The sequence below is a fragment of the Etheostoma cragini genome, chromosome 10 (assembly GCF_013103735.1).
Source record: "Etheostoma cragini isolate CJK2018 chromosome 10, CSU_Ecrag_1.0, whole genome shotgun sequence".
Taxonomy (NCBI): domain Eukaryota; kingdom Metazoa; phylum Chordata; class Actinopteri; order Perciformes; family Percidae; genus Etheostoma; species Etheostoma cragini.
Window position 1 is genome coordinate 15,200,414 of NC_048416.1, and position 12,280 is coordinate 15,212,693.

Sequence of the window (12,280 nt, forward strand, 5' to 3'; positions counted from 1 at the left end):
CCTGGGAAAACACTGAGACATTCACAAGGGGGCAGAAACGGGAAAACAAACCCAACAAAAACCCCAAACCACAACACTAATCACTTTATAAAATAATTTATTTGATGAGTTTAACGTTGTACGAGTGTCATACCTTTTTTGAGAGAAAGCTCTGAATAAAAGGACGCCCCAGGATCTCACTGGCTGTTGGTCTTGATTGTGTGTCTTTATTTAACATATCACTCAATAGTTCACAAATCACTGGTGAAAATGGCTCTGTGAGAGACGGGTAAGGACCAGTCATTATCTTCGCCTTGATCTCGATTGTAGTCTCTGCTGAGAACTGAAAAATAATAATAGTTAGAAAGCACATAACACTAATTATAAGTTCATATGTTATAGTGTAACCACTACTACATATTATACCCTGTTTGTATCCATCAAGTTAATATTTGTTGTACACTCAACATTAACCTTACTTACAACATTCACATTTCAATTACTTTGAATGCGATCACATAACACTTATGATTGTCCTTAGGCTCTGGCATAATGCATAGCAGCTTTTTTTGTTAAATTCTTTACTTAAAAAAAATAAAAATAATACATAGCACAGTTTTGTTGGTCTTTGTAATCGCATTAATGTTTTTATTAAATACATTTTTGATGACATGCAAAACTTTGGTACTTACTGCCAGTTGTCGAGTACAGAGCTCGTAGAGTATGCAACCCACTGACCAAATGTCACTATAAATGAAGCAAATAGTATTATTAATATTGTTATTATTATTTTTATTATTTTATTATTATTATTATTATTATTATTATTATTATTATTATTATTATTATTAATAATAATATTTAGTAGTGGTAGTAGCACAACATAAATTAAAATGTGATGCTGACAATGAAGGGAACATTGGACAAACATTAGTCACACTCTGTATATTATCTATTATCTATCTTTATGGAAAGTCTCCTGCAATAACGTCTCAGGGTATGATTTGAAATTATAAATGAAATTGAATTTAACTCAGTTAAAGGAGACCTACTGCATTAGGCTATGCTTTTCCATAATTAATGTCATATCTATGTTACAATATCATATGTTCATATTAGATGTGGCCAACACTTCAAACAATGAGGTAAATGTATTTAAAAGAAATGTGAGTCAAAACCACATATTTCACAGTTTTCAACACTCTTACGTAACATCGTCTACACAAGCTTTGTAGACGATGTGATAACATCACTTTTGTTAAACCGGCCCCTGGTTAGCATCACTAAATTAATCCTTCTCCCTCTCTCTGAGTAAAATACAGACTTGTTTTACTACAAAGAGATTGATTGCATTGATTTGATGCAGCCAATGGAACATAACAGCTGGTCAAATACACTTTCCATTTCCTTTTTTGTCCAGCTCAATTGTGACAGGAGGCTCTGTAGTATTTTTGTTTTAGGTTTTTAAAGACTTCTTCTGGTTTCTTTACTTTGCAAAATTCCTTTATCGTAATAACAACCTAAACTGAGTGCATTTGTTGTTGTGTGTGGGGCACATGTAATACATTTCTCATTTTGGTAAAATACTTTTTACCTTTTAGCATCATAGGTCTCATTCACAAAGGCTTCCGGTGGCAGATATTTAGTTTCCAACAGATTTGCTGCAGTGTTTTCTGAACTGTGTGTGGGGGGGGCATAAAAAAATATTTGTATAAAACAAACAAACATATATGCATACATTGACTGATTGATGGAGACCTTCCAGTTTTTTCTTCCTGATACAGAATAACTGAACTGATGTTTCAGCTGATGAGTACACGTATTCTAATTATTCTTTAACAGCTGTACACTGCTAACCATATATGGGTGTGATATAATTACTAGAATTATTATATGGCCTGGCTCAGGTTGGTCCCTTGCTAAAACATGAACAAATTAATGCAGAGATTGAATGCTAAAGAACTTTGAGTTTGACAGTCAGTCATAACTAATGTTAATTAATAGAAATACAGAAACAGAAATCCACAGGAGAACAAGTGAAGACAAAGAAAACACAAAGAAGCACAAGACAAGACATACATACGTACATACATACATCCATGCATGCACATATTGAACAAGAACAGATAAATGTACAGTACTTTTCATGGATTCTTCCAAATCCGTCCAGGCACACTAAACCGAATTCTGTGAGGAGTATGTTCTATCAAATATGAAAAGGTAAAACTGTAACTTTAAATAGACATATTCAGTCAGTCATAAAAAATTAACACAAGTCATTTTTGATAAGATTTTCACATACAAAATGTGGACAGCCCAAATGCTTAATTTTTTTTATTTCAAATAAGAAAACATTCATTTTATATCAAATGGGGAAAAATATAGGGCAAAGGTTCATTAGAAAGATTGAATATCAAAATGTGTGTTTTATCTTCTGATGATATAAAATAGCTAATGTATCAATTCTGTGGAAATGCACGTCTTTTTGCATCTTTTATTCAGTGTGTGTAAAATGTGTAGTACCTGTGGTGTCAGATGTTTGTGTAGCAAGCCTTTTTCATGAATGGTTCTCAAAGCCATACAGATTTCAACAATCCAGCTCAGTACCTAGAAAACAAAAGATGGAACCTCTAGGATATAAGGAATATCACTTAATTGCAAAATGTATACACCGATGGACTGGCCTGGAGTATATTTCACTCACAAAACAACCAATACAAATTTAAAATGTTTTTTGCAAAAGAGTACTGTACCTCAATCTCCTTTGGAGAGTCACTCATCTTTGTGATCTTTGCAGCAAGGCTCCCTCCCTGACAGTAGTCCATCACAATATAATACGTCTTCTGATCTGTATCTTAATAACAGAGAGAAAATACAATCTGTGTATTCTAAATCAAAAAATCCATAGATAGATCAAGATACATAGTTTTTTCTCTCTGAGCTCACAGTTTTAGTTGTTGATTAGTACACAAAGTTAAGATTCAGGTTTTTTTAATTGAATTTTCTTAGAATTTGTCCATGGCCAAAAAGAATTCCCATCCAATAATTGTCCAATTAGTACTTCTCTTACAAACCAGAAAACAATGATCCTATTGTTTAAAAAAACAAAACATTTTTATTAACAATTGTTTTGGTTGTGATCAGACATCCATTCCACGGCCCAACCCAGCAAACATTGAGATGATGAATGCCCGTTGATTGATGTACCTGGACATCTGCTGGATGTACTCTAGTTCCTGGATGTTTCAGCAAAAATGAATAAGTGTAGTGACTCACCGCTACCGAAATGTGATCGCTGTCATGGCACGGCAGTAAATCGCCATCAGACGCTAGCGGCTCTGTTAGTTTGTTTATGAACAAACATTATGTTAATCACGTTGTCATATTATTAGCAGTGTTTGGCAAGCTACTGGAAAGTTTACTGGGCTAAGCTTACGTTACCAGGTATTCCACAGTAAATGAAGCTTCATAACACTGAAGCTAACAGCGTTTTATACATCCATGTCACGATACACGTCTGTGTTTGGCGGTGGCATCCTAAACCTCAGCAGTTTTATTTAAGACCGCAGAAGAAGACTCCACGTGCAGGAGCTTTAGAATTGTTAGAGATTTTACTTTGCTAATAATGCTCACAGTTTTTACACTGCTTTATGTTACAGAACAAGAATACTCACGCTAAATGTACTGTGTGAACTCTACCACACTACCAAATCAATAAAAGAGCTAACTTAAGCTATGGAAAAGCTGTTTGATTCAGAAAACAGGAATGCTATTGAGAAGTAGTGAGAAATGCATGTATACATAGGCCTGTCACGATAACACATTTTGCTGAACAATAAATTGTCCCAGAAATTATTGCTAAAAATGATCTGAGGCCATTTTCATCTAATATAACGGTAATGACATAATAATACAGGTACACCTTTTCAAAGATCAATAAACTTTTATTTCTAAAGAATATTTAACACTAGACTCAAAGACATTTGAAATATTCTCAATAAATGAACAAAACAACCACAACAATAAATAAAATGTCTCTGTTAACAAAAAATGGAATACAAAAAAAAACAAAATAATAAATCAAATGGATGAAAACAAACAAGCATGCAAATGGAAATTATTGCGGCCAAAAATATCATCAAGCTTTCTTTTTATCTTTTATGCGATTAATTGATTTATTGAATTTTGCGACAGGCCTATGTATACAGCTCTCCATATTAACGACAACGGTGTACAAGTGAATTGCACTCTGAAACTCAAGGGGCACCAAATTGCAAAGAACTCCAATGTCATGTTATGCAATTTTGTATCTGGTTTGAAGCATTTTTCCTGTTGTCTACTATTACATTTCTCTTTTTGTAACATCCATACACTGAGTTACAGCAGGTATCCCAGAGGTAAGGAGGTAAGCTCTCTATTCTGTTATACATTTGTTTGAAAAACGACGTTGAGTGATTACTTGTATCACAACTTTATGTGCATACCATACTTGTGTATTTAAACAGATGTCAACATGTTCAGAAGAACATAAAACTTGAAGCATGTCTGTCAAAACTTACCTTGGAAAGAGTTTTTGCTGTTCACAATGTGAGGATGGTATGTTGTCTTGAGGATATCTATCTCTGAGGTTAATGCTGAATCCGCATTTCCGTCCTGTTAAAAACACCACTTGCATAAAAAAATAACCTGGCAGAGTGACTGGCAGCACACAGGTTAAAGCTGATAATTGTCAACTTTGGAGATATATTTCTTCACTATTCAAATTGAAAGTCCAAAGAGAAAACAAAGCAAGATCACATTTAAAAATTGTATAATTTTACTACGATACTAGGAAAAATCATGCTATAATTGAATTTAAAAAAGAAAAAAGAAAGTGGAAAAAGCTAAGTTGAAATGTGAAATATTAATTTGAAAATGTAAAATGCAATGTAAAAAGTCAAGTTTTAAATGCAAACTTTAAATGCTTAGAGAGAAGTCTTTGATATCTTTTATTGATTCAATATCGCAATGGAAATAAGAAAAGAGAAACATCAAATATGAAACAAAAAATGTGAAATGGAAAAGTTTAAATGGGAATACTTCAATTAAAATCTCAAATAGAAAAAAATATATATTTTTGCCTATCATTTTCAATTATAAATTATAATTATATCTTTTAAATTTTAAATTTGGCTGTTGCCCTTTGACATTTTAAGATTCATCTTTTTCATTTAGATTTAACATTTGGATTTGACAGATGTCAAAAGCATATGTTTTCAATTTATGGCATTTTTTTTTTCTAGTAATGTAGTAAAATAATAATACTTTTAATTTAATCTTTCCTCGTTTTCTCTTTGGACTTTCAATTTGAATTATGAATACGTGTATCCTCCATAGTCAACACATTAAATCCGCAATACTGTTTACTTCTACCTGTGTCCTCAAACTGACCAAAGGCTGGCTGCCTGCACATACCCAGGCAGTTGTATTAAACAGAGGTAATGTTTGCCTACACTAGCAGCTAGCATAAGCTATAAGTTTGACACTAAAGGGTTAGTTGAATTCACCAAAGTCACACAATCGCACAGTAACTGATCGAGACAGCAGGGGACCCACAACTAACTGGTCAAGCAGCGGCAGAACAGCAACTCCTGTGTTCTGCGAGGTTAAGTCACTATTTTTGTCTAGTGGCTTTGAAGAGATTATAGATTATGGCTCCAGGTCCCTGCTGGAAAGGGCTGTCTGACTACAAGTTAAAGGAGTAAAAATATCTAAACATAGCATACACTTGAAGCAATAGTTTGGCTTCCATCCGTGGCACCAGCTATACCTTTGTTAGTCTAACTTTTATTTTTTTTCTCAGACACGGACTGATACCTATTATGCAAAGAAAATAGACGACATAGCAGTTGTACGTGGTTATGTATAGTGTAGTCTCTCTCCTCCCGGTCCATTTATCCTATTATATATTTAGCCTTTTAAATTGTGTCTGTAATAAAGGTAATGTCCTGTGCATGCATTCCCATTATGTATCCACTGGGACTGATCACGTGCTCTGGATATGTACTCTGTGTGCCCACCATGACAACGCCCCTGAACGCAGTAACGAGTGAGAGGCACAGAGGAGCAGACATCAGCTAGACTGTAGGGATTTCTTATGGACAGTTATTTTCTAGTGTGTGCGTCCGTGGAAAAGTAAGTTTAATTGTGTTTGGTTACACACAGTTAGTGTTTACAATTAGCTGTAAATGCATTTAGGTTTCTGTTAGCTAACGAGGGGATTCAGAGCTAGCTGCTAGCTTGCAATAGTCTGTTTGTGTTTTACATTCTTATAGCAATTGTTTCTATGCTGAGCACTGAATATTTCAGTAGCTTATTCTGTTGAAATGCTTGTTATTATTCTTATGACTGTCATTTACGTTACACGTATGCCTTTATGTTGCTAATCTTTGATGGCTCATTGCATTCTAGTTATTATTGTTAGCCATTAATATTGCTCTATGCATGGTATTTTAGATGGCTATGTTTAGCTTAGGTTTGCCTTTGATATTTGTCTGTAATTATCATTTCTAAAAATGTCTGTATTTGCGGTGCTTTGTTTTTATAGTACCACACACACAGAAACACAAGCCTATTCTTTACATAAATCATCTAAACTGCACCCATGGTCCCCAGCTCCTTTCTCCCACGCTGAACATTGAAATAATATCCTGACCTGACACCCTGAAGCGGTTGTTGCCACACCTATTAAACCAAATTTACACATTCTTTCACGCAGCGTCACATTGCTCCTGCTTTGTGCTACTGCTGATGGTCAGCAAAATTTAATTTTTTTTTGTGATCACTAATCTGCTATCAGTTCCATGTGGTGATTTTTTTCCTCCCTAGTTCTTAATACTTTCCTATCACAGATGTTTTTTTTAGATCAGCTCAGGAACTCTTAACTTACCTGATCGAAAATGATCTTTTTAATGAGAAATGTGTCATCTCCCTTTTTGGCAACAACAGCATTTTTTGTTTCTTTTTGTAGTACATAGCCATTCTGTGCCAGGATGCTCTGCTCCGTCCCCATCTTTGTTGTTGTATGCTGTTGACACACAAATAATCAAGTCAACACAAAGATGCCATAGTAGAGTAGCATGGATAGGGCTACAACTGCATCATGTCATTGTACAATTCTGTATTATATAATGACAATAAAGCTAAACTTTGAACTCTCAGATGATTATATTATTTACTTAACTTTCAATGTTTACAAAGCAAATGCTTTCCAGAAACATGCTCATGCTCACACCTGTTTAAAAAAAACTAAATTAAACAATAAAGCATTTTGTTGCGGTTATTTAAATAAAAGAAATTGTGTAAAAAACAAGTGCTGTACATACCCAAATGTAACACCTATGGGTTACCCAACATCGGCGAATGAGGCTCTGTCCTAACAACCAATGAGTGGCATTTTATGTAGCGGAGTGAAATGAAAGTGAATATGAAAGTGTCCACTCACTAGTGCTGCATCATCCTATCACAGCCTTTAAAAAGGAGCTATACGGTAAGGGCATTGATGTGTCAGTTGGTGGATAAGTACCACATTCCAACAAAAGAGAAAATTAAACTTGTGTGGAGGACAATGATGGTGTGTCAGCATTGCTTCACCATTGTATGGGATGTGAATAAGAGAATAAGAGAGTAAACATGTTATTAATATTTAGTATTTTCAACTTCAAAGACTACGAAATAATATTCAGTTATTTGGGCTATTGTGATCGACAGCCTTTTGGAAAGGGGCTGTACATTCTTTAAACAGTGTTATACAAAACATGTTTGAACTGTTCATCTTTGTATCATGACAATAGTTTAGCTCAATGTCCCAAACAATTCAAAATCAATGAAAAGAAACAGATCTGTATGCATTTGTTTTTTTGTACCAGACTCACTCTGAACCTTGGCTTCTGTGTAGTGTCCCTAATATCAAGACATTTTAAAGAGCACATTGATAAAGTAAACTTTGAGACAACAGTAAGTTCACACCCTTTGCACACACATGTCTGTAGCATACAAGCATTTTACCAGCTAAATAATTGTAGCGTAGGCATAGGTTACAACTTAAACCTTACACCTACCAATTAATAGTCCTCTGTATAATAGTTTTTGTCATGGCACATTGTTTTGACAGGTGGGATCATTTGGGATAAAGAAGAGCTACTGGGTGTTTGCGTTGGCAACACTTTCTCCGGGGTGGATTACACCCCTCGGATCTTTGATGATTTGGATTAATACTCACACATTTGTTTTCCATGAGCAGAGATACACAGGATGACTGACCGACCTTGGTTAGATAACCTTCTAGTTAACAGGTACTCGTTTAAACAGCCGTCATGTTTCACTTTTGGTTTCTCCTAAGTAACCTCTGATGGTTTTAATCTATGAGCAGTACTGTAATACCATGACCATGCATGAATTAGAGAAAGTGTTATATTTAGGGTATGAAAACAAGAGAGATGTGTTGGAACATGTCTAATTATTCTGCTGCAGGGCATAATAAGCTGATATGAGAATATAGTATAGACAATCAAACAATTAGTTGTACAACATGTTAGTACCCTACCTGAAGATGTCTAACGGACACTTTCTACATGCTTCTGATTTCCCCTGGTTTCTGTGCATTTGTGTGCCCAGTTAGAGCAAAGGTGAATAGTAAAAGGAAGACGCTGTTTGCCTAGAACCTAATTCTTCGTTTTGTATTTGCCTAAATTTGCGCTCCTCGCGTTTGGGTACAATCATTCCACTACGTCAAATCCTGTCCACTCTATAAAAATACAACACTGAAAAGTGTAATGCCTGCGTCTTGTCATCATTCTCTCTCCCATGAGGGAAAGACAAACGGACGGACAGACGGACATAGATTACTTCTTTTTATAGATAGATGGAGGAAGATTCTAGAAAGGCAGGGAGGTCAAAAGTTGAAGAATTTAGAGGACAAGGAACAGGTTTCATATGGTGGCTGATAATGTGGGAAACATCAGCCAACATACTCAGAAAAATAGAAATAATTCAAAGAACAAGGGAAACAGACTTGTCAAACAGGGTTCTAAGAGAGAGAAAGATGAGAAGATTGCAATCTAGGACAAACAAACTGAAGTTTAGAATTTTACAGAAGGCATTTTCACATTTTGTAATTGACATACTCAGTTTTTTACCTACACTGCTTCCTGCGTTCAGGTTGGGTTTTGTGAGAAGATTACATATCCCCTTTCCATGGCCGACATTTTTGATAATTCAAACAAGTGTAACCATGCAATGAGCAGTTTAAATTGTGGTGACTTGCATTTTGTTACCAAAAGTGAGTTGAGTCCTCTCAGCAGCATGCTATTTGATTTGACATCCTTTTTGTTATAGCAAAGATTCAGAATCTGTTATTAAAATGGGACTTGGACATTAAGCCGCAAAAGAGAAATAGTTGAAAACTTCAGAGTGACCCACAGAGTACTAAGAGTGACTAGGAGAAAGAGCAATTAAACAAGAAAGAAGAATTACATTTGAGGTTCGTTCAACATTCATATCTCAGCTACTTTTACATTCTTCCTGTGGCTCCGTCCACCCGTTGTGTCTTTCTGACTTGTATGTCAGCCTGACTGACTTGGCTTTTCGGTCTGCATATACATATGTATGAACTCTCCAGGATTCCTTTTCAGAATAGAAAATAAACAGTATTATATAAGCATCAATGGAAAAAGTCACACTAGCAGCATTGGTCTAGATCTTTTAAAGTAGCACAACATCAAAAAAGTCAAATGCGTTTCATTAATATCTTAACCACATGTGGCCATGTAACGAATATCCGGTTCCTTTAATAATGATGAACAGAGTGAGAGAACATTAATGTAGTCAAAGACACAAAAGGCTGGTCTAGAGGAAAACACAGAACGCTCACTTATACCAATTTTCTCTGCTTTGTAAACTCTTATGAACCAAAAACACTCTTTAAAACAATGTGTATTTAAGATTTTAAAAGGTTTACGCAGACTCTGTAAATCCCATATCTTCTTTTGTGTACAGACGTATTTTAAATGTTGGACGTACACAGACTCTTTTGCATCTGCTTCAGAGTTTTGCACTTTCTAAAAAAACTCAAATGTTTACCAATTTACCGCTGAAATTCTTGTTCTGCAAATTACTGCCAATGTCTATGCTAACAAACCAGTAAGTTATAAATAGCTGATAAAACTCAATTAGATACTCCCTCCCACCTTCCTCTACTCCCATGTAATGTTTGTCTCTACATTCCTATTGGTTTCCCTCTGGTCATCAGAGGTGGGGAAAAAAATTGATACAGCATAGTATCGCGATATTTTAAGTCACTCCAAGGTCTGGGCTTATTTAACTTTTATGGGAATGACTCCATTAAATATGAGACTTTAACTGCTGAGTTGAATTGAAGCTAACAACATTCAGACTAGCGTTAGCCCATTACCATTTAAAATTGTACGGCATTAACATGGGTAATATTGAGATTTGTAAGGGGGAGCTCTGGCACTTTAGGGTTAAAAGCCTTTGTTGGAGGGTTATTAATATGATATGAAAGGAAGATGATGTAGGAGATCACGGCTCCTGAAGTCGACATCTGTGATCCATTAGAGAGAAGACATATCACTCTGTAGACTTGGAACTAGACTATAGAAACCCTCGATCTACTCGCAGTTACACAGTGGTGGCTTCGACCCTCACAAATATCAAATGGTCTTTGGTCCCTGTACATTCACCGGCTTGCAGAAAGCACTTTAACCAGACAACAGACACTTTTAATCTCGGCCTGTTATCAAATTACTCATAGGACCAGTTTTAATTAGCATCTGCTTATATAATCTGCTGTCAGTGACATTGGTTATAAGTTGGAGTGGTTATTCTCAGAGGAACTGTGTGATAGAAACCCATTTTTTAATTCGCTCAATTCAGAAAACTGTGTGTGTGTGTGTGTGTGTGTGTGTGTGTGTGTGTGTGTTTTTGAATGTGTATATTTGCATTAATATTACAACCAGGCAAAGCCATGTGTGGAAATGGGAAAGTCTCCAGGGCCATGAATATAATGAATAAAGCAGGCAGCAGTAAATCTTTAATGCTGTTTAGCCTCAACTTGGGACCCCTGACTGTGACATCATCACTTGGCACTTCAAGCATGGCTTATTGACCAATTTTAATATTGATTCAAATAATTTGGTATTTGTACATGCGCCCACAAAGCTGTATAAACAAAGCAGAGGAGGGTGCTTGAAAACAATTAGTTAGCCTTCAGTTATCCTTTAACTAGTAGTAACTAATTAATGAATTATCCAAGCAGGCGTTTGCTTTGAACAGTAGGCCTAATATTAGAATTAATATCTGGATATGTTTCATCATACTACAGTGTACTGACATGTCTTGTACTAGGGCTGTGCAATTAATTGAATTTTGATTTTGATTTTGTCTTCCAATAATCACCAAAATAGTATAATCAAGAAAAAATGATTATTTTGCCATGTTGTTTTGTTGCAAATGCGCCCCTACCAAAGCCATAAAATCTCTCAGTATTCAGGGGGGCAAGTCATGTGCGTCCATTGGAATTTAAAAAACTCAACTCGAGTAAAGATGGCGGAAGGAGTGCAACCGTTGTCTGTTGAAAGTTAACGTTACCGACTTTTTCCAGCCGGGTGCATAGGCCTACCGCTCAAAACCAACATAAAAACACATAGTAATGTTGTAGTAATAGAGAACTATAAATAGTATAGTATACGTTGTTGTGACAAACCTAGTCTCACGTTGCCATTCTGGTATATGGTAAAAAAAAACGCTCTGGCTTGTTTCTATTTCTTTAAAGTGCTCATATTAAGCTTTTTGGCTTTCTCCATTTATTGTGTTAGATATCTTTTTTGTACATGGTATAAGTTCACAAAGTGAAAAAAACTAAAGTCCACCCCAAAGGGAGTTACCATCTTCAACATAAAACACTGTTTATGCACTTATGGAAACAGCTCTAATGTAGTCCAGCCATTACTTTGGTGACAAATGCATGTAATTTTGCGTTACTTTGTAACGCAAGTTATAATGCTCACCAAGCTGCTAGAGTGGCATGCCCTCAAACCCAGCTAGTTAGAGCAGAGGCCAGAAGAGTTCAGGTAGTTATATCGCCATGTTCAGGAGACAGTTCATTAAAACGTTACGTATGAGAGACTAATTTGTTAACATTTAAATACCTTACCACTCTGAAACGTCTTGCTCTAGCAAAGTTGGTCCGGGTTGTGTTTTGGCATCCGACTCTAGGGTTTGTTTTGGACTAGCTTGGTTGTCA

The 12,280-nt window shown here is 35.6% G+C and overlaps 1 protein-coding gene and 1 long non-coding RNA gene across 3 annotated transcripts in view; one reads left to right on the top strand and one right to left on the bottom strand.

The window, feature by feature from the left end:
* Positions 1-7,410, bottom strand: part of LOC117951973 (serine/threonine-protein kinase Nek4-like) — a 9,318-nt gene extending 1,908 nt beyond the window's left edge. The window contains exons 1-10 of one of the 2 annotated variants that reach the window (XM_034884001.1): positions 7,344-7,410; positions 6,908-7,045; positions 5,889-5,893; positions 4,539-4,630; positions 2,733-2,833; positions 2,503-2,586; positions 2,121-2,182; positions 1,574-1,657; positions 672-726; positions 134-322 (exon numbers count right to left, since the gene is read on the bottom strand). In XM_034884001.1, the coding sequence (XP_034739892.1) occupies positions 134-322; positions 672-726; positions 1,574-1,657; positions 2,121-2,182; positions 2,503-2,586; positions 2,733-2,833; positions 4,539-4,630; positions 5,889-5,893; positions 6,908-7,030 (795 nt within the window). In that variant the 5' untranslated portion in view covers positions 7,031-7,045; positions 7,344-7,410. The remainder of the gene's footprint in view (positions 1-133; positions 323-671; positions 727-1,573; positions 1,658-2,120; positions 2,183-2,502; positions 2,587-2,732; positions 2,834-4,538; positions 4,631-5,888; positions 5,894-6,907; positions 7,046-7,343) is intronic. The other variant, XM_034884002.1, reaches the window with a different exon arrangement.
* Positions 1-12,280, top strand: part of LOC117951974 — a 104,737-nt gene that overhangs the window by 19,348 nt on the left and 73,109 nt on the right. The gene's annotated exons all lie outside the window — the stretch shown is intronic.